The sequence below is a fragment of the Camponotus vicinus genome, unplaced genomic scaffold (genome assembly GCF_025532165.1).
Source record: "Camponotus vicinus isolate PSW18456_S1 unplaced genomic scaffold, iyCamVici1.0 SCAF_4, whole genome shotgun sequence".
NCBI lineage: Eukaryota > Metazoa > Arthropoda > Insecta > Hymenoptera > Formicidae > Camponotus > Camponotus vicinus.
In genome coordinates, this window is record NW_028141976.1 from 24,183,566 (window position 1) to 24,204,749 (window position 21,184).

At 35.2% G+C, this 21,184-nt stretch overlaps 3 protein-coding genes and 2 pseudogenes across 11 annotated transcripts; 3 read left to right on the plus strand and 2 right to left on the minus strand.

The window, feature by feature from the left end:
* The first annotated feature begins 491 nt into the window (after positions 1 to 491).
* Positions 492 to 3,128, plus strand: LOC145971205 (uncharacterized). 2 transcript variants are annotated; one of them, XM_083098616.1, is made up of 4 exons: positions 492 to 835; positions 1,015 to 1,211; positions 1,289 to 1,610; positions 1,699 to 3,128. In XM_083098616.1, the coding sequence occupies exons 3-4, from the start codon at positions 1,491 to 1,493 to the stop codon at positions 1,954 to 1,956; spliced, it is 378 nt and encodes a 125-aa protein (XP_082954742.1). In that variant the 5' UTR covers positions 492 to 835; positions 1,015 to 1,211; positions 1,289 to 1,490; the 3' UTR covers positions 1,957 to 3,128. The 2 variants fall into 2 exon arrangements, 1 of the variants encoding a protein (XP_082954742.1); XR_014438800.1 differs by having other exon boundaries at positions 498 to 835.
* Positions 3,129 to 3,663: 535 nt separating this feature from the next.
* Positions 3,664 to 9,594, plus strand: LOC145970688 (B9 domain-containing protein 1-like; annotated as a pseudogene).
* LOC145971206 (aconitate hydratase, mitochondrial-like) lies at positions 4,424 to 10,904 on the minus strand (annotated as a pseudogene). Its single transcript, XR_014438801.1, has 5 exons — positions 10,752 to 10,904; positions 8,108 to 8,262; positions 7,875 to 8,041; positions 7,017 to 7,773; positions 4,424 to 5,988 (listed from the first exon to the last, which is right to left on the minus strand). The product of XR_014438801.1 is annotated as an aconitate hydratase, mitochondrial-like (transcript).
* On the minus strand, positions 10,047 to 14,382 carry LOC145971204 (aconitate hydratase, mitochondrial-like). Of its 3 annotated transcripts, none has more exons than XM_083098614.1 (5): positions 13,200 to 14,382; positions 12,667 to 12,821; positions 12,434 to 12,600; positions 11,574 to 12,332; positions 10,047 to 11,483 (listed from the first exon to the last, which is right to left on the minus strand). In XM_083098614.1, the coding sequence occupies exons 1-5, from the start codon at positions 13,209 to 13,211 to the stop codon at positions 10,933 to 10,935; spliced, it is 1,644 nt and encodes a 547-aa protein (XP_082954740.1). In that variant the 5' UTR covers positions 13,212 to 14,382; the 3' UTR covers positions 10,047 to 10,932. The 3 variants fall into 3 exon arrangements, with proteins under 3 accessions (XP_082954740.1, XP_082954739.1, XP_082954741.1); XM_083098613.1 differs by having other exon boundaries at positions 13,772 to 14,381; XM_083098615.1 differs by having other exon boundaries at positions 13,210 to 14,381.
* A 3,489-nt stretch (positions 14,383 to 17,871) lies between these two features.
* LOC145971203 (uncharacterized) lies at positions 17,872 to 20,874 on the plus strand. 5 transcript variants are annotated; one of them, XM_083098611.1, is made up of 4 exons: positions 17,872 to 18,062; positions 18,318 to 18,522; positions 18,737 to 19,214; positions 19,350 to 20,874. In XM_083098611.1, exons 1-4 carry the CDS (start codon positions 17,887 to 17,889, stop codon positions 20,708 to 20,710), a joined length of 2,220 nt encoding a protein of 739 aa, XP_082954737.1. In that variant the 5' UTR covers positions 17,872 to 17,886; the 3' UTR covers positions 20,711 to 20,874. The 5 variants fall into 5 exon arrangements, with proteins under 5 accessions (XP_082954737.1, XP_082954734.1, XP_082954735.1 ...); XM_083098608.1 differs by having other exon boundaries at positions 18,737 to 20,874; XM_083098609.1 differs by having other exon boundaries at positions 18,746 to 20,874.
* Positions 20,875 to 21,184: the final 310 nt, after the last annotated feature.

Here is a 21,184-nt window from a genome sequence, read left to right on the forward strand (position 1 = left end):
AAAGCGTCGTCTACAATGAGATTTTAAGGAGACTTAAGGCGTAAGACTTAAGAAATTGACCAATCACAGTCAAGTATTAAGAGAATACTCGACTGTGATTGGTCAATTTCTTAAATCTTACGCCTTAAGTCTCCTTAAAATCTCATTGTAGACGACGCATAAGGAGACAAAAAGGGCCTGGGTGCCTATTATGGTTCTTGAAGCGAGGTGAAAATTACAAAAGTGAACAAATTTACTAGATTTCGACAAATGAAATTGTAGATACTCTAGTAAATTTCCTCACTTTTGTTATTTTCACTTCGTTTCAAAAACCGTAATAGGCCCCCTGAGCAGAATGGCTGCCTTATAATTTTAAGACTATGTTTTATACTTTAAGTCTTTGTCTTAGGTAACGCACAATACTGTGTGTTATGTCTCGAGTCTTAGGGCCTGAGCAGAATGGCTGCCTTATAATTTTAAGACTATGTTTTATGCCTTAAGTCTTTGTCTTAGGTAACGCACAATACTGTGTGTTACCTAAGACAAAAACATAAGGCATAAAACATAGTCTTAAAATCTTAAGGCAGCCATTCTGCTCAGGCCCTAAGAAATAAACGTTCGCGTATACATAAGACTCGAGACATAACACACAGTATTGTGCGTTACCTAATAGCGTTTTCGATTGGGAAAAAGTTAGTGCGCACCAGTGCGCACTCAGTTCACACGAACACTGGACAAGTTCCATGGGTTGCACTGAATAGTGCAGGTGAAAAAAAACACGCCGAAATTTTCAGTGCCACTTGAGTTGACTAAATCGCGGGAAGAACGAAAAAGTAACCTCGACATCTCGTGTTCAGTTAAGTAATGATTTTTACTATATGTAATTAAATAATATAGAAGATGATCAAGAATATCACGTATTTATCAATAATTGTACACACTTACATGCAATAAATTATTACATGCAATGGCACAAATAAAAAAATTTTAATCTAATCTTTGAGTTTTTACTAATATTTGATATTATTCATTTAGGATTGAAAGCATAATGGAAAAAATAAATGTCGAGTGCAGTTTCTGTGAAATTGTTGGATCATATAAGACTATATTGAATCATATTAATTGTGATCATCCCGATTCAGAAACTAACAATTGTGAATCCCAGGCTGGATGTAGCAATGTTCAGGAATCGCAAGAAAATTCAGAAGTAGACGAGACTGATAATAGCAAAAGTAATATATTTTTGGTAAATAAATTATAATAGACATTTATCAATGCAATGAAGGTCTAATAATATAAATATTTTAAGATTTGGCAGAATGGAGTGAAGGTGAAACGAAATTACTCCTAGATAAATATGGTCAATACATGGTTATGATTGGTCCGATGAAAGAATTTAAAACAAAGAAAACTATGTGGGAGAAAATAGCAATGGACTTAAAAAATATTCTTGGTGTGTCCAAAACATCTCTGCAATGTGAAAATCGGTATAAAACCATCGGTATAAAACCATGAAACGAAAGAAGAAGGCAATCGATAACAACAAAAGTACAGGGCGGAGTAAAATGACTGTTCCTTATGAAAATGAATTATCAGGAATTGTAGGATTAGATGATAGCATAGAACCTGAGGTATAATTTTAATTTTAAATCATGTAATCAATTTTATAAATTTTTAATTATATTTTATAATTTTAACATTATTTGTGTATAAATATAGGTTTTAATGGACGCCAAACATCTAGTTGTAAACAAGAAACGAACATTATCTAATCTTGGAAATGAAACCAAAGAAAACGTTTCTGATAAAGAGACAAATGCTAAGAAAAAGAAGATTTCTAATAAGAATCGAAGTGTCGAAGACACTTTGAAGGAAATACATGAAAAGAAAGAAGAAGGTAGAGAACGAAGACATCGAGAAAAACTTGAGTTGTTTAAACAATTTTGTGAGAAATATTACGAAAAGAAAAGTGAATAATATAACATTCCAAACACTTTCAACGAAAAAGTTATATACATTTATATATATGTAAACCCCTTCAGGGTTAGCCGAGTAAACGGTATTACTTCCAAATATTGTACCAAAGTACTTGCATTATTTCCAAATATTCTACCAAACTTAATATTGTGTCATGTTTTGTGTTCATTACTATTATTTTTTATTTTATTTTAATTTAAAGACTGTTACACAAATTAAGGCATTAATAATAGAATAAGAATTTACTATTAACTATTATCAAATGACTCGCATATTTCATTTCTCTTCTGCTCTCCTCTTCTTTTTGCTTCTATTTCTCCCAAAACTTGGGGATCATCGATATTAAATATTTCATCATTATTGGGCTCGTTTATTAATTCTATGTCGAATGAATCCTTCAAATCAATACACAAATTGTGCAATACGCAACATGCCATTATAAATTTTGACATTTTTTTGACATCGTGAAATTGTAATTCTATTAACTGACGAAATCGCGACTTTAACAAGCCAAATGCATTTTCGATAAGCACTCTAGTTCCACAAAGCTTTTTGTTATATATTCTTTGTGATCGAATAAGATTTCCATAATCTTTATAAGGTGTTAAAAGATATTCCCTTATTGGGTAAGCACTATCGCCTAACAAGTGATACTTTCCATTTTGACATATACCACTAATATTTTTGCTTATGAAGGATAATGTGAATGTCCTGCTATCGTGAAGTTTGCCAGCCACTCCAGTGAAGGCGTCAATAAATCTCTTCTTATCATCACAAATTCCTTGTAATACAAGACTCGTTTTGTCATGTCGATTAGCGTAAGTAGATCTTATTTTATACTTAGGAGTTCGAATGTTTATATACGATCCATCAATACATCCTAATACATTTGGAAAACCTGATATCTGAAAAGAAATAATTATTTATTATTTTAATTTATAACAATTCAATAATAATTAGAAGTAATTTTCTCTCTTTTATTTAAGATGTAACCTTTGAAAAACGATAAGCCAGCTCATCTTTTTCTTCGTTATTATTGGGAAACTGTATAACATCTTTCGCTATGCTTAAAAGATAATTCATAACCCTTGATAAAATCGTTTCGCAGGTTGAAATAGCTGTATCGAATCGATCTGCTACATCTCGCATCGATGATTTGTTTCCTGCAAACCTGTAAAATATATTATATCAATTTTTATACAATTATAATTATTAAAAGGAACTGTTTTATGCTGCACTAACCACAAAAAAGATAAAATATGCTTTTCAGCAGAAACTGCTGATCTACCACCATGCATTTCATTTTTTGGAAAGAAATCTGATTGCTGAAAACCATCTATTAATTGTTCACATGTTTCTGGACACATTCTGAAATGCCTGCAGAACTATGACAAATATAAAAATTATTATTATTCAGTATAAAAATGCTCTTGTATTACATTGTACATTAATTATATTTTAAAAAAGGGTATAGGTTCGATGTTTATATAAAAAGATATAACACTTACGGTGTCATTATCCATGTTTTTCACACATGCTACGTAATTTACAGTTTTTGGAATTATTCTTCTAGTTCGAAGAATTGTAATTATTTCTTCTTCCTCGCTTGAACTAGAAGAAGATTCCAAAAATGTCTCCAAAATATTAAAGAGAGCCAAATCCGAATTGCTCATTTTGTCGAATTTTCGTTCGTTATTGTTCAAAAGAATGCCCTACTGCTTGCATACATCCAGTGCACTAAACTGGCACCGTCAAAATATCTCGTGCCACTTAGTGCGCACTGAGTGCGCACTATACAAGTGTTGTGCGTTCAAACGAACACGCAACACTAGCCAAGTGCGCATTGGCACTGCCAATTGAACACGCGCCTGACACTCAGTGCAGCCAGTGCACCCCAATCGAAAACGCTATAAGACAAAGACCTAAGGCATAAAACATAGTCTTAAAATCTTAAGGCAGCCATTCTGCTCAGGTCCTAAGACAAAAACCTAAGGCATAAAACATAGGGTCTGTTCTTTTCAGCTACACTGCTGCACTAGTGCAATTAGTTAGAGTGAAAGAAAGTATGTTTGTCTCTTTCTAACTTATTGCACTAGTGCAGCAGTGCAGCTGAAAAGAACAGACCCATTGTCTTAAAATTATAATTAAGGGCCTGAGCAGAATGGCTGCCTTATAATTTTAAGACTATGTTTTATGCCTTAGGTCTTTGTCTTAGGTAACGCAGTGCGTTACCTAAGACAAAGACCTAAGGCATAAAACATAGTCTTAAAATTATAAGGCAGCCATTCTGCTCAGGCCCTAAATATTATACATGTATTCAATATTCATTTTTGTGACATTTTCATATGTAAAATATTATTTTATTACTGAAGATGCTCCGAAAAAGAGGTAAAAAGTTATAAGAGGTAAAAAGAATATTAGGTTCCGTTATAATATTTAATTTGCAGAGGCAAATAAGACACAAAAATTTATATTGATAGTTTAAATTATTTATTTTAGTTATATATATTTTGTACAGGGAATCGAAGAAGGTTTGACGCAAATGTGTAAGTGTAGCAATGATCCGAGGAACCTCGCCGTTTGAAATTTTCCTCTGGACATTACGTTCAAAAGTACAAATCCACACGGATATAAAAATCGATTAAAATTGTTTTCGTTACTTGAAAAATTATATAAAAAATACAAAAAGTAAAAAATTTTTCTACTTGTATCACATGTTACATTTTCTAAATTATAAATAGAAAGAGTGGGATATGCATATTTGTTACAGGGCCGCAGCTTGTTATGTTGATCTATGGATAGGATTTATTCGGTCATGACGTCATTAGGGGATACGGGGTATGCCATTTGCTTTTGAAAACGGGACATCACGAGAAAAGGTATTGTTCGAATAAAGCACGCGGAAGAAAATCTAATTTTGACATTGAATATATATGCTGTAAAAATACCTATTTTTGAATTTTAGTTTTTACGCAAAATATTTTTGTCTTCTGTAATCCAGACGTATTACAGCACAAAAGAAACACTGAGAAAGAGTCGAGTGTACTACATTATTCATTGATTCATAGAAAATCTCTAGTTTTCATTGTGTTGGCCTTCCATTGTGTTTAGCAAAACTCTTTCCAACCCGATCATCGATGAGTTAGCGAAAATAAATTTGAAATTTTCAGTGGCCCGGAAACGTCACTTTTCCTCTAAGAGAGAGAGAGAGAGAGAGAAAGAGAACGTTTATAAATGACATTATTATTCATAAAGTTGGCAGCAAAATATTTTTCGTTGCAATAAGTATAATTTTTATTTTCCCTAACGAAAGTTCGCAATCGTTATACTCTGTAATAATAGCTTTAAACTGGCCTAATTTTGGATGGGCTATAACATTTCCATTTTTAATAACAAACCTAACTCCTTCCTCAAGAGACTCAATTGACAATCCTATTTCTTCAAGTTTTGTTTTCGAAAACCTTCAGCTGTTTGATTTCGTCTTCAGTAAGAAGATATTCATCCTCTCCATTTTCTGTAGCTTTTTTAAATTCTACCAAAGATGTAAACGGCGGGCATTTCCTATATTTAAATATGTATTTTTTAATCAGCTTTATTATATTGTGTGCTTCTTCTCTTAGTTCCAATATGTCGGAAACATTTTTACATGTTTGTCCTATTTTTTTTATATCTTGATGTTCTTTTTTTAGTTCTTGATCTTTTTTTAGTTTTTGAATTTCTTTTTTTAGTTCTTGATTTTCTTTCTTTAGTTCTTGATTTTCTTTTTTTAGTTCTTGAATTTCTTTCTTTAGTTCTTGAATTTCTTTTTTAGTTCTTGATTTTCTTTTTTTAGTTCTTGATTTTCAGACAATTGAGATGTACAAAATGCTCTGGTTGTTGTTGAATGCTGAGTTAACAAAGTCGAACAAAGCAATCTGGTTGTAGTTGACTGGTTTGCGCATCGACCCATGTCTTCGTAGGAGTTATTGGTGCAGGAACCGATCACGCCAACCTTGATTTCGTTGGGTCAGCCGTTTTTTTTTGCAGCCTCGCCTATCATGTATGCGTTTATACATACATACATATATATATATATATATATATATATATATATATATATTTAAAAGACACAGCTAAAAAAAATAGATCTTTTTTCAAGTTTCGAACACTTTAACCCATACAGCACACAAAGATTGCATACACATTGCAGTAATCTTTCACCGCAATATTGCAACATTGCAAATTCACTGCAAAATGTTGCTGCACCATTGCTGTGGGATTGCAGCAACGTTAAAATGTCCGCTTTTAGGAATATTGCAATGTAAGATTGTAATAATGTTACGGTGCAATGTATTTGTAATATTAAAACGTATGTTTTGCTACAAAAGCAAACCGTTTTAAATTTAATAAATAAACTTTAAAAATATTTAAAAAATCTTTAAGAAAGATAGGAAAAAAACATTTCCCTTTAAAAAAATTTCAAGCTTTTAAAAAAATATCTATTGGTGTTTTTTATTAATAAATTTATTAATAATTAATTTTTATCTATAAATGTTTCTTATTAAGTATTTATCTCAATAATATACATACAATTATTTTACATACCCTCAACACCAGAATATTTTAATACGTGCAATAAATGAACTATTTCTCATTTATCCATTCAGTGAAGAAAAATCTGTTTAATATTCTGAATCCCAACGAGGGATCCTGATTATTAAATAAATTATTTGTTTAATAATCTAGATCCCTTATTAGAATTCAGAATATTAAATAAAACAAGTCAATTTATTAGAAATTAAACCGACTCAAGACAAGAAATATAATTACTGCATTAGTCCTTTGCAGACCTTATATCCACTTTAGACGAAAATTCGAATACGAGTTAGTTAAGTTTGGTGTCACCACGTAGCGGCAAGAAAAGAAACACATGTTATACATTTTCGTTATGTTAAAATGTTGCTGCAATATTGCCAAAGTAATATTACAAAATAATATCTCTGCCACATTACATTGCAATGTGCAATGTTGTAACATTGCAGCAATGTTGATGCAAACTTCTGTGCTATATGGGTAATTACCTAGTTTAGAGATCGGATGAGCCAAGTCGGGTGTAAAGGGTCCATTTACATGCGGTTCCAACGTGGACAGATCCAATTCGATGATCTGATCGTACTTGGCGTTAGAATCCGCCGTCAACAGACTCTTGTGTTGATCGGCGGCTCCGACGATTTCCGAGCGTCCAGTCGCCTTCAGATAATCCTGCATCCTGTAATTATACGGGAAGATCGAGGTGGTGGCGCCGATCTCGGCGCCCATGTTGCAAATGGTGGCCATCCCGGTGCAGCTAATACTGTCGACGCCTGGACCGAAATATTCCACGATGGCACCTGTATCACTCTTGACGGTGAGAATACCGGCCACTTTCAGAACGATGTCCTTCGGGCTGGTCCTACCTTTGAGCTCGCCCGTCAGCTTCACGCCGATCACCTTGGGACACGAGCTCCCACGGGATGTTCGCCATAACGTCGACGGCATCGGCACCGCCGACGCCGATGCACAGGCAACCTAGACCGCCACCGTTCGGCGTGTGCGAATCGGTATCAGTGCCGATCATCAGTAAACCCGGAAAGGCATAATTCTCGAGGATAATTTGATGAATGATGCCGGAGCCGGGATTCCAAAAGTCCACGCCGTACTTAGCGCCAGCTGTTTTTAAGAAATTGTAGACTTCCTTGTTGATGTCCTTGGCACGTTTGAGATCATGATCGCCGCCGATTTGCGCCTCGATCAAATGATCGCAATGGATGGTGGTGGATGCTGCCACCTTGGGTAGACTTGAGAGAGAAAGAAAAAGAAAAAGATTCTCTATTCGGTATCGCGATAATCCCTAAAAGCCTCACCTTGATGAAGTATTGAACGTCAATGATTAGTAATACCAGAACTGATGAATTGCAACATTGCCATTTGCGCGGTCGCATCCTGCATAGCCACGCAATCCGGTCGCAATCGGAGATAGCTGATACCACGGACAATCTCTTGCTTAGCAGATTCATCGAGGTGAGAATAGAGAACTTTCTCGGATAGAGTCAGCAGCCGATTCAATCTGGAAACAAATAATAATTTAAGAAGGAGATACAAGAGTACTTTTTATTTTTCTTTCTCTTCATACCTCTTTTTAACTACTTTGAGATTTTCTTCTAGCTTGTCATAGGGCAGATAACTGATCGAGTCGGACTTGGACATTGCTACTTTGGTGGCGGCGAAGCTCAAGGGACTCGCGCTGAAGCATCGTTGCTGTACGTCCGCCGCTGAAGCGGACAATTTCTGCAAAGTGAACAGAATCTTAAAGACATCTTCAAGCAAAATCAAGTCGAATTATCCGCTGAACATTTTTTGAATATGTTTGACAGGTGTATACATATACATCCAAAAGTAAATGGTATTTAGCACGTGCCGGCCAAAATTTTTGTCGCATATGCTACGCAACGCTGTTTATTTCTGATCACAATTACCCGTAATTAGACCCGAGATGCTTGACATTTGATGTATTTGAGATATTCTTTCGACATAGATAAGCCGTGTAATGAATACGTTGGGATAATAAATAACGATAACCCTCGACAGTGCACAGCATAACAATAATAACGCGATATTTCCCAGCCAGGCGCGTCGACGTGCAATAAGTTTTAAGCCGTTTCGGTCTTAATTTTCTTAGTTCCGAATTTACTTGGCAAAGCTTATGATTAATTTCAAAATTAAATATTTTCTAATAATAAAAATGTGTAAATTATAATACGACTCGGCTCAAATTTTTGTATGTAAATTTTCTTAAATCCTTTAGTTCCAGGTTTATTTAGTAAGACTTATGATCTTAAAAAAAGTCGATTAGTTTTTCTCTTTTAAATTCAAAATTGGTGATTAATGCAATCGATGTTATTGCAATAAGTGTTAAATAGTTTTATGACTTACTATTTGTATTCTGCATTATAAAATTCGCAATATATTAGTGCTATTTCATATATTGTACAAATATTTATTTGGATCGCACGTAATAATGTATTTTTATATATTATTATATCATACAAAGTATTGAACTTATTTTGAAAATCTTTTTCATTTTGTCGAGAATCTATAATACATAAATGCAAGATTAAATATTTATGACAAATATTTCAAATTACAAATCCTATCAATTGCTTCAATGTACTTTGCTAATTAATTATTGATTTCATATTTAGTTTTGATTTTTTTTTTAGGAAAATTATATATATTTTTTGAGGGAAAATTTTTTATAAATTATTTTTAGGGATATTTTTTTATTAAACGTTTTGTTGCATATAAGGTGGAATATTTTTTATGTACTTGGCATATTTTTTTTTACCTTTGTAAGGTTTTTTTTGGATATAAAATATATGAATTGTGCTGGGATAAGTGGAAAGCATTATTTTTTATGTTATAAAAGTTTATTTTTTCATTTTACATTTAGCATACACAAAATACTTTGCATGGTTTTAAATACTAAAAGTGTAGGAGAAGTGCAAAAGTTTAGTAAATTTGAAACAAGACTTTATACTTTTTAGTAAGTATCGTGTATCTCCAGATTACAGAGCTAGATGTGTTGCCTAATATTTTTAATAAAGAATAAAACTTCTATGAATTATCTATTCTCTTATCTATTCCAAATATTTTACTGTTCTACTTTTATTATCTTACTTACGTATATGTATAACTACAATATAAATGAAAAATAATTAACAAAGCTTGCACAGTTTGCGTAGAATCTGTGATCTGAATCTCCAGCAATAGTCCTCTTTTTTATAGAATACTCTTCCTTCTTTTTATAATGTTTAAATTATTTTGTTACATTTATTCATTTATTTTTTGTATCCTTTATAACAAAACTCTATCATTAATCTATCATTAAATGAACTGCTTATTCTTTTAACATTATTCTTATCTTGTAGATTAAATTTATGAAATCTATTGGTGGTTCAGAGACGCATGAATTGATTCAAAATATTTTAAAAAGATTCATGAGTAATCAGTTGGCTACATTTTTCATTTATCAAGGGAAAACTTCAAAAGAAAGGATGACGCGCAGCCGAAAATAGCATTTAGAAATACCAATTTATTTAAATGTATAATGAGTAAGTTTTTATAATAATGACATCAATTTTAGTATAATAATTATATAACTTTTTAGGAGCTGATCGCCCTCATCGCAACAATATTGATGAGAACGTTTATCTTATGTTTATTTTCTAGAGAAAATCATCTTTATGAAAAATCATATTGAGTTGAAGAAGAGATGTGTAACTGTTATAATAAAACGATATTGAGTCTTGTAAGTTTATGCCCTGGCGAAAATAAGAAACTTTATAAAGCGTTAACAACCGTTGAGTGAGGGTTTTCTGAGAGTTTATATGCTTTTCAAACTTTGTAAGAGCACTTACATAACGCTGTTGGGTTTTGAATGCTTATCAAACGCTGCAGTGTTGCAATTTTTGTTCTACAAACTCTTTATATAATGTTACATGAAAGTTTTGCAATGCTGAGGTAACATTTTTCAGAGTACGTTCAGTAAACGTTGATACATCTTCGTGTACAGAGTTTACTCAGACTTTTCAAACGTTTACGATTACGCTATAACGTACAAACGTCTTTTAAACGCTGCAGTGTTGCAATTTTTGTTCTACAAACTCTTTACTAATCGTTTTTAAACTCTCGACGAACTTCAACAAACGTTCATGTAAACGCCAAACAAACGTCTCATTTTTGCCAGGGTGGTACTTATACAAATGGGGAAAACTTACAATTCCATCGCGCTCGATGGTCGCGCGGATTTGCTCGGATCCAGGAGTAACATTGAATGCGGATTTTGCCTTCAAACCATGCTTCAGAGCCTGCTTAGCGATCGTTTGCGCATCGATCCATGTCTTCGTAGGAGCTATTGGTGCGGGAACCAATCAAGCCGGCCTTGATTCGTTTGGCCAGTCAATCTTCTTGGCAGCCTCGCATAAAATTTCCATTTATGATAAACTTAATATCTTCTTCAATAGACTCAATTGACCATCCTATTTTTTCAAGTTTGTCTTTCAAAAGCTTCAGTTGTGTGATTTCATCTTCAGTAAGAAGGAATGCGTCCTCTTCTGTAACTTTCGTAAGTTCTATCAAAGATTTAAACGGCGGGCATTTCTTGTATTTGAACAGGTATTTTTCAATCAGCTTTATTATATCGGGTGCCTCTTCTCTTAGTTCCAATAAGTGGTAAATATTTGTGAATTGTCGATTTATTTTTTCTAGTTCTTGAATTTCTTCTTTTAGTTCTTGATTTTCTTTTTTTAGTTCTTGATTTTCAGACAAATGAGATGAACAAAATGCTCTGGTTGTTGTTGAATGCTGAGTTAACAAAGTCGAACAAAGCAATCTGGTTGTAGTTGATTGGTTTGCGCATCGACCCATAACTTCGTAGGAGTTGTTGGTGCAGGAACCGATCAGGCCGACCTTGATTTCATTGGGCCAGCCGTATTTCTTTGCAGCCTCGCCTATCATGTATGCGTTTATATATATATATATTTTTAAAAGACACAGTTAAAAAAATAGATCTTTTTTCAAGTTTCGAACACTTTAATTACCTAGTTTAGAGATCGGATGAGCCAAGTCGGGTGTAAAGGGTCCGTTTACATGCGGTTCCAACGTGGACAAATCCAATTCGATGATCTGATCGTACTTGGCGTTAGAATCCGCCGTCAACAGACTCTTGTGTTGATCGGCGGCTCCGGCGATTTCCGAGCGTCCAGTCGCCTTCAGATAATCCTGCATCCTGTAATTATACGGGAAGATCGAGGTTGTGGCGCCAATCTCGGCGCCCATGTTGCAAATGGTGGCCATCCCGGTACAGCTGATGCTGTCGACGCCTGGATCGAAATATTCCACGATGGCACCTGTACCGCTCTTGACGGTGAGAATACCGGCCACTTTCAGAATGATGTCCTTGGGGCTGGTCCTACCTTTGAGCTCGCCCGTCAGCTTCACGCCGATCACCTTGGGACACTTGAGCTCCCACGGGATGTTCGCCATAACGTCGACGGCATCGGCACCGCCGACGCCGATGCACAGGCAACCTAGACCGCCACCGTTCGGCGTGTGCGAATCGGTATCAGTGCCGATCATCAGTAAACCCGGAAAGGCATAATTCTCGAGGATAATTTGATGAATGATGCCGGAGCCGGGATTCCAAAAGTCCACGCCGTACTTAGCCCCAGCTATTTTTAAGAAATTGTAGACTTCCTTGTTGATGTCCTTGGCACGTTTGAGATCTTGATCGCCGCCGATTTGCGCCTCGATCAAATGATCGCAATGGATGGTGGTGGATACTGCCACATTGGGTATACCTGAGAGAGAAAGAAAAAGAAAAAGATTCTCTATTCGGTATCGCGATAATCCCTAAAAGCCTCACGTTGATGAAGTATTGAACATCAATGATTAGTAATACCAGAACTGATGAATTGCAACATTTCCATTTGCGCGGTCGCATCCTGCATAGCCACGCAATCCGGTCGCAATCGGAGATAGCTGATACCACGGACAATCTCTTGCTTAGCAGATTCATCGAGGTGAGAATAGAGAACTTTCTCGGTTAGAGTCAGTGGCCGATTCAATCTGGAAACAAATAATAATTTAAGAAGGAGATACAAGAGCAGTTTTTATTTTTCTTTCTCTTCATACCTCTTTTTAACTACTTTGAGATTTTCTTCTAGCTTGTCATAGGGCAGATAACTGGTCGAGTCGAACTTGGACATTGCTACTTTGGTAGCGGCGAAGCTCAAGAGACTCGCGCTGAAGCATCGTTGCTGTACGTCCGCCGCTAAAGCGGACAAGTTCTGCAAAGTGAACAGAATCTTAAAGACATCTTCAAGCAAAATCATGTCGAATTATCCGCTGAATATTTTTTGAATATGTTTGACAGGTGTATACATCCAGAAGTAAATGGTATTGATTAGCACGTGCCGGCCAAAATTTTTGTCGTATATGCTACGCAACGCTGTTTATTTCTGATCACAATTGCCCGTAATTAGACCCGAGATGCTTGACATTTGATGCATTTGAGATATTCTTTCGTCATAGATAAGCCGTGTAATGAATACGTTGGGATAATAAATAACGATAACCCTCGACAGTGCACAACATAACAATAATAACGCGATATTTCGCAGCCAGGCGCGTCGACGTGCAATAAGTTTGACGCTATTTTTCTTCACCTTAGCATACATTTTTTTATCTTGACGACTTCTTCCCCACCATCTTGAAACCCAACTTTTAATCTCGCGCTCCTCACACACCTGCGCCACATGATACACGTTGAATATAATGTCCTCGAAAAGATAGCGATATATACGCGCAGTTTGGCACGTGATTACGTAATGTCTTATGTTTCATCTTGCAGGATTCCTCATTTTTGGATTCACTCAAATTTACGAATTTCGAGACGTTCGTTCACATCGAGCATCGGAGCGTCCATCGCGCCCTTTTCTCTCCCAATGGCCGATTTTCCAGCTCGTACATCGAAAAATTACTCCGAAAAATCGGAGCAACAAAAGACCTTGATCGCGGGAAGATCATCTCGCGCACTCCGGACAATGTAAATGTTAATCACTCGCGTCATCGGTTAGGAAGAGTCTCGAGTTACAAATAGATCGTAAAGGCTGCGTCAATCATCAGGGGTCAAATAGTATTGACCTCTGAAAAGGAGGAAACTCATTCCAGTGCTCGCGCGTTCCTTCTCGGGTCTCTCGCGATTCTCGTGGATCTTCGAGTCTCCTCTCGTCTTTACCTGTGCACGAAGAACATGCGTGCAATACGACATGCTGAGGATGAATTAGCGATCCACCGTCTGTTAACTCCTTCTTCTTCTTCTTCTTTGGTTTTTTAGTATGGCCACTTCTGATCTAGAGAGCGATCAGTATATGTAGGCCAGCAATTGGTGAAACCATTCTTCTTCTTCTTCCTTTAGTTTAAGTGGCCACTTCTGATCTGAAAGGCGATCAGTATATTCGAGCCAGCAACAGGTTTAAATGAGTGGACAATGCAAGAGATAGAGAAACTGGTGAAACCAGAGAGAAGCCTGAGAGGGGCCACGCTGCCATTTTTTGGCTGCGTTCGAAAACATCACCCGAGTGGACCCGGGTATCATTTTATCCTTGTTTAACATTCGGTGAACAACAAGGATAAAATGGGTGCTTTCCAATTGTTTAACACATCTTAACACAACATACACAGGAAGGCACAAAGTGTAGCGATGTGCACGACTCAATTGGAACAAAGTTAATGTGCGACTTTCGAGTGGAGGGTTAGGATTCTTCATAACCATGTCCATCTTGATATTTTTTAATCCATGGTGAGGGTGATGAAGTGAAAAACATGTTGCACACGTAAAATTTGTGTAATTAGTCTGTAAATAATTCGAAGCAAAGTTATTAACATACATAGATATATATATGCATAATATTATATAATATATAAATAATATATAAATAAAATATATAAATGCATAATATTATATTAATATATAAATATGAATGAAAATTTAATCAGTAATAATATATACCTAATCTGCAAATATGCTAAAGAAACAACTTTATTTTATTTATTAAATATAATAAAAAAATTAATTGTACAAAAACTCATTAATTCGAATTACTTACTTCAATGATACTTTTAATATTTTTATTGTTCATTTTTGTATTTAATATACTTCAGTGGTTGTCTTTTAAATAAAAAGGATAAAAAGAAAAGAAAATTGCCAACATAACCGCCGTCAGTTTGCAACCGCATATTTCATTTGTCCCTAGAAAACAGAAGGTTACACAAGTTGACTAGTAGCCCTCGAGCTGAGTACGGATGTGTAAAGTTGTGTCGGCAGTTACGGCAATTGGAACGCGACTTGTGTCGCCGTGTGCATAAAAGTGTCTAGGGATATCTCAATTGGAAAGCACCCACTGATACCCGGGGGCACTCGGGTGATGTTTCTGAACGCAGCCTTTCATGGGACCAGAGAGAAGAATGAGAGGTGTCATGGCCCGCTTTTAGGTGATCCCTGAAAGCGATACGCCCTCTGTGGACCTTAAAAACGTGCACCTAAACTACGAAGCCAAGGTGCACGAATGATCTCAGAGGGTAACATATAAGGTGCACAATTTTTGGTTCTATTCCGTGCTACGTGCACAAAATGTCGGTAGCACCAGTGCTGTATAGCAAGGTGCTTACGTATATCAAATAAATTTTAATATAAATGAGAAATGACGAATTTGCGATCCTCTCACTCTCTCTCTCTCTCTCTCTCTCTCTCTCTCTATATATATATATATATATATATATATACATTTTTTTTTTTATATATGAATTTGCAATGAGCAGCGACATATTTTTTCTTAAGAACAATTATATGTTTTTTTTACATTAACTGATTCCTCTTACTATTCTATGCATAAAATTATTAAAGTAAAATAATCGAAAAATGAACATTTTATCAGATATTTTATAATTTATATAAAATTATGTCAACTTAAAGAATCAAATATCTCGTTAACTGTTCAATTTTTGACTATACTATCTTTATAACTTTTTACACGGAATATTGCGAAGAATCGATTTATATAAAAAAATTAGGATGGTTCCATTAAAAAATATGAAGATAATCTTGAAATTTCTAAAACGCTTCCACTTACGAAAACAATATTACTAGCATATCATGGTCCTTTTAATCGTACAATTTTCGTAATTACAATTTTTTCATATCTGTAAAAATAGCGTAGATATTTCAAGTGAGCAAAGTTTTATATACATGTGTGTGTGTGTGTGTGTGTGTGTGTGTGTGTGTGTGAGTGGGTGGGTGTGGGTGTGGGTGTGTGTGCGCGCGCGCGTGTATAGCGTATACGGGAGTTATGTGAGCAAGCGAGAAGGTAATAAGAGAGAGCGGAATGGCAATAAGAGTGAACGAGATAGCAATAGCACTAGCAACGAAGACTTGGAAATAGAGTCTTTCTTGCAGCCTGGCATACTATTTCTCTCTCGCTCGCTCCTATTACTATCTCGCTCGCTTCTGTTATTGTTTCACTCGCTCTTACGTACTCATATACTGTCATGCTCATCTCGTTATCAAGTCTGCCGCTGGCAAGCGGCCGATGACAAATTATGACAAATAAATAAGTTAATTATTTTAAGATATATTTATAAGGGTATAGAAGTAATTTTAATGGAATAATGAAAATTTTGCGATTAAAATAACAAACACGGTATCAATCGGATAAACGTAGTTAAATATATAATCAAAATTTTTATTATCAGACCAATTAAAAATTATCCGATATACGTCGTGTTTGATATCATTTTAATCGCAAAAATCTCAATAATTCATTAAAATTACTTTCAAATGGATAAAATAAAAATTAGGAGTTTCAGTTTTTACTTTATAATCTCGTAAATTGCGAATGGATAGAGGAAGTGAAGAAGCCGATTGTAAGAGACTTCGGAATTCTTTGATGATAGCCCTGGCGAAAATAAGAAACTTTATAAAGCATTAACAACCGTTGAGTGAGAGTTTTCTGAGAGTTTATATGCTTTTCAAACTTTGTAAGAGCACTTACATAACGCTGTTGGGTTTTGAATGCTTATCAAACGCTGCAGTGTTGCAATTTTTGTTCTACAAACTCTTTATATAATGTTACATGAAAGTTTTGCAATGCTGAGGTAACATTTTTCAGAGTACGTTCAGTAAACGTTGATACATCTTCGTGTACAGAGTTTACTCAAACTTTTCAAACGTTTACGTTTACGCTATAACGTACAAACGTCTTTTAAACGCTGCAGTGTTGCAATTTTTGTTCTACAAACTCTTTACTAATCGTTTTTAAACTCTCGACGAACTTCCACAAACGTTCATGTAAACGCCAAACAAACGTCTCATTTTTGCCAGGGCACTTTGCAACTTTTCACGCGAAGCGAGGGGGACGGGGTGGGCGCGGGTGGGGGGCCGGAGACCCCCTTGCACCCCCCCTCGTGTGTGTGTGTCAGCTCCATGCTTGCGTAAGAAATTAACCAACAAACGATTAAAAAATAAAAAATTAAAAAAGTCGAAGTTGCCCGGCTAAGTTCCCGGAGGTCGAGGCGGGCTCCTTTCATCGACATATTTACCGATTTTCAGATGAAATAATTATTTCCCAAACGTTAAAAACATTACAGACATATTTCCCAAATAATTTCACGTTAATTAAAAGAAAAATTTTTTTTTAAATATTTATGTCTGCTAACTATACGCTCAATTTATTTTAATTAATTATAAATAAACTATTATTTCCTAAACTATGAGAATCTATTCCTAAATGTGCCCAAACGATTCCCAAGCGATTGGTTTAATAGATAATAGGGAATATCAAATTTGTCTGCTATAACTATATATGATCGTTTCAGAGAGAGTATCTTTTTTTTTTACATAACCAATTTTTCTTCAACTAATTTAAAGTGTCATATATAAGTGCAATTATGGATTGCGAATAAAAAAATGTTCATTATACGGAAACGGAACGGACGCTCCTTGCTCAATTAATTTCAGAAGAAAAAGTAATTGAAAATAAAAAAACAGGAGCAGCAGATTTAAAACAATATTTACATACATATATTTACATATTTACACTAGTAATATTAGTAATTTTGTAATCTATAGGTTTTAGTCTCCCCCTTTGGTAATTTCACTTTTCATTTAGCTGTATAATCGCAAAGTGATTCGTGAAAAATTCACGTGAAATCATTGAGTAAAAAGTGAAAAGTGAAAAATTTCGCTCAAAATTACATGATCGATGCCCTGACGTGCGGTTGCGATGGCGCTAGTGCGCCACGGTGATTGACGTGGCGCAAGACGATTGGCTGTGAGAGTTTTTGGCGCGACCCGAGATGAGCGACCACGACTACCGGCGAGAGTCTTTTTTCCGGTCGTCGTACAGTGAGCACGAGGCCGTTACTTTGCACGTGGTGGCTATTGCGCATTTTTCCCGGTCTAAGCCTTATGATTGTGGTCGTTCCTCGGACAGTATTGTTGTTCTCGTCGCGAGTTTGGCCTGTAGCCATCGGTAAACTGGCCGAGCGTTCTCTATCTCGGTATTCTCCGGGTCATTTATTGTATTTATTTATCCCGAAATCTCTATCATCAGGCATTCCCCTCCCGGCTCGCCCATTACCTGACGGCGTGGTTTCTATCTCGGAAACCGCAGCTATCTTTCATCCCCTTACAATATACTTATTATATGTATTAATTCAATAAAATTCGCTATAATGCCATTAATGTTTATTAATTTATTTATTCATTGATAATATCTCTGTTATAGACAATTTATGGATGAACCATACAAAAAAAGACAAAGACGAAGAATGAATACGGAGGATGGATCTGTCAACAGGGATGATGACAAACCTAAAACTAACGATGCTAAAATTGGAAGTGTTACTGTACCTGAATTCTCTATCAATTGTGATGTCGATCATACGGAAACAAAATACGGAACAAAGAATAAGCCAGGCAACTTCCACAAGGTAAGAATTAGTTAAATTTATTGATCGACATATGCTAAAGTAATTTCTTTTTCGCCTTCTTTGCATGTTTTCTGCTATGGCTGCATCTGTACTCGCTTGCGCTTTCGCACGTTCTGTTGGTATTGCGACCTTCTCTTTACTGCTGGTATATATTTCATGCATATCTTGAGTGTGATTAGCAAAATTAATGGGGCCTATCTGATTTTGTTTACAGATACCAAAGGAATCAGATATAGCTGATCTCTCTACAACGGATTTTAAGATCGTCAAAACAAAACTTACATTTGTGGATAAGAGCAAGTATATAAAAAGTTTCTTTAAATATGGAGCATCTGTGATTCGGATAACAGCCCCGAGCCGTTTCGGAAAAACTACATTTATGAATATGCTCGAGAACTTTTTGAAGATAACAGTAAATGAAGATGCAAAGCCAATTTCAAATCCAGAAGATGGTGATAATTACAAGCTGTTTATGAATTTGCAGCTAGGTTTTGAGCATCCAGAGTTCGTTAAGGAACATTGTGGTCAGTACCCCGTGATATTTATGAGTCTTAAAGATGTAGGAGGTGAAACAAAGGGAGACATTTTAGAATCACTGAAGGAAGCTCTTTGTCAAGCATTCCAGCAGCATTCTTACCTTCTTGAAAAAGCTGCTGATGGTTCTTGCAGTTTTAAAGATAAGAAAATAAAAGGTATCGAAAGATTTCTGAACTATTATGAGCGTAATAGGCTGAAAGAACTGTCCCAAACTAATGTAGAATATGGATTGCAATTCTTGTCTAAAATCTTGTATTCTCACTTCAACAAAAAAGTTGTTATTCTCATAGACGAGACCGACGCGCCCATTATGAAAGCTGTTACAGAGAACATGGATGATAAACTCCTGCGATACCTGTTAAATTCTATTAGCCATCTGATGTCAGTAAGCTTAAAGGATCAAATAATTGTGGCGCGTGCATTACTTAATTCCTCTGTTCGTTTATCTGGAGCATTTTCCTGGGAATTACGCAATCATGGTAATGTTCTATTCTTGGAAAGAGATGATTTTTCTGGAGTATATGGATTTACAGTACAGGAAGTAGATAGTCTATTTGAGAAAAGTGTATTTCAAGCAGTGAAGGATTCTGATGGTGTCAAAGAGTGGTACAATGGATACCAAATATTAAATAGTGAAGAAACAAGAATTTACAATAGCTGGTCTGTCATAAATTATTTGCAAAATAGTGTTACAGAAAAGAGAAAAATGTTTGATAGCTATTGGGCCAGGTCAGGCTTTGTGGATATTTTAGGAAACTTGTTTGTGAAATCTCAGATACAAAAGCCAATCGAGAAACTTCTTGATGATGAGAACATTCAAATAGAACTAGCTGAGCCAACAGTTGATAATATTTTGGAACTGAAAAAGACAATCTGTGATTCACAGAATAAATTAGAAACCTCGCAAGTGAATTACTTCTTACAGCTTCTGTGGGATAATGGTTTGTTGAATGCAGTTGAAAAGAATGCGCACATTGTAAGTCTGAAGATACCAAATTGGGAGATAAAGAGCGTAATCGAACGTAAATGTTACAGTGAATCGATGTTTAGTACAAAGTATAAACTCGAGCCTGAAAATATAGAAAAATATATACAAGCACTGAGGAATTTGCTATTAATGGCAAATGATGAAGAGGAAACTGAAAAAAGTAAAGAAAAACCATTTCGTGAACTCGTTAATGCAGTTTCAGGCCTCTTTTCAGAAGGTGCGACAATTCCATATAATGAGCCAGAGTTATATCACATTCTTTTTTATTTGGCATATAATAGTACAATTTTCAGTGCACAAGCTAACAGAGCGGTCTGTCAAAAGATCTCCAAGGAAAAGCGAGGAAGAAAACACGAATTTGACATGCTTGTAATTCTTAGAACAGTTGGAGCCATATTTGAATGGAAATATTGCAAGGCAAATGAAACAGAAAGATCACAAGATGCTCTTAAACAAATTATTGATAAACAGTATTTCAAGGTTTTTGACAAGGAGGAGTATAAACATGTTAAAACAAAAATTTATGTTGGTTTGTGTTTTAAGATAAAGTCAAATGTGACTATGCGATACTTAGTGAACACTACTGATGTAGATAAAGCAAAATTTCTGGAAAGTACTTCTACAGAGGCTACTAAAGCTGATACCGCTACTGTTGTCAAATGATATCGTGCATTGGCTTTGTTTGTGTTTAATAAGTAACAAATAAGTATTGTCGCATTCTTCTCTGACAGAGTCACGTGTAAACAAATAAGTTTTTATTTTTTTCTTGTAATTTCTTAGTTATATTTCATTACAGTTAGTTGATAAAATAAAGAGGTCTTTGTATATTTTTATTAATAATAAAATATTTTGCTAAAAAATTAAAAATAAGATCTTATAAGAAGTAATTACTGCAGCATTAGACAACCAATGAAATGTGCTGTACTGATGAGGTCAAATGAGGCTGCAGGCTGCAGTTTACAGCTTTTCATTGAGTTGCCTAGCTTTCAAATAAATTTTTTCAGTTATATAATAATATATAAAAGTAAAAAAGAATTATTTTATCAAAGATGATGGTGCTGAGAATTAATCCCGATCTACAATAGATAATTTAAGCCTTAAGAAACTGATCAATCACAGCCGAGTATTCTCTTCATA

Bases quoted from the DNA above. Each gene is read 5' to 3' on its own strand.
- LOC145971205 (XM_083098616.1), top strand. From the start codon at position 1,491: ATGAAACGAAAGAAGAAGGCAATCGATAACAACAAAAGTACAGGGCGG. The intron at 1,611-1,698 runs GTATAATTTTAA...GTATAAATATAG, and splicing joins ATGATAGCATAGAACCTGAG to GTTTTAATGGACGCCAAACA.
- LOC145971204 (XM_083098613.1), bottom strand. From the start codon at position 13,804: ATGTCGTATTGCACGCATGTTCTTCGTGCACAG. The intron at 12,601-12,666 runs GTATGAAGAGAA...ATTTGTTTCCAG, and splicing joins CTCAAAGTAGTTAAAAAGAG to ATTGAATCGGCCACTGACTC. The intron at 11,484-11,573 runs GTAATTAAAGTG...CATACATGATAG, and splicing joins TCATCCGATCTCTAAACTAG to GCGAGGCTGCAAAGAAATAC.
- LOC145971203 (XM_083098608.1), top strand. From the start codon at position 17,887: ATGAGCGACCACGACTACCGGCGAGAGTCTTTTTTCCGGTCGTCGTAC. The intron at 18,063-18,317 runs GTAAACTGGCCG...TCTCTGTTATAG, and splicing joins AGTTTGGCCTGTAGCCATCG to ACAATTTATGGATGAACCAT. The intron at 18,523-18,736 runs GTAAGAATTAGT...TTTTGTTTACAG, and splicing joins AGCCAGGCAACTTCCACAAG to ATACCAAAGGAATCAGATAT.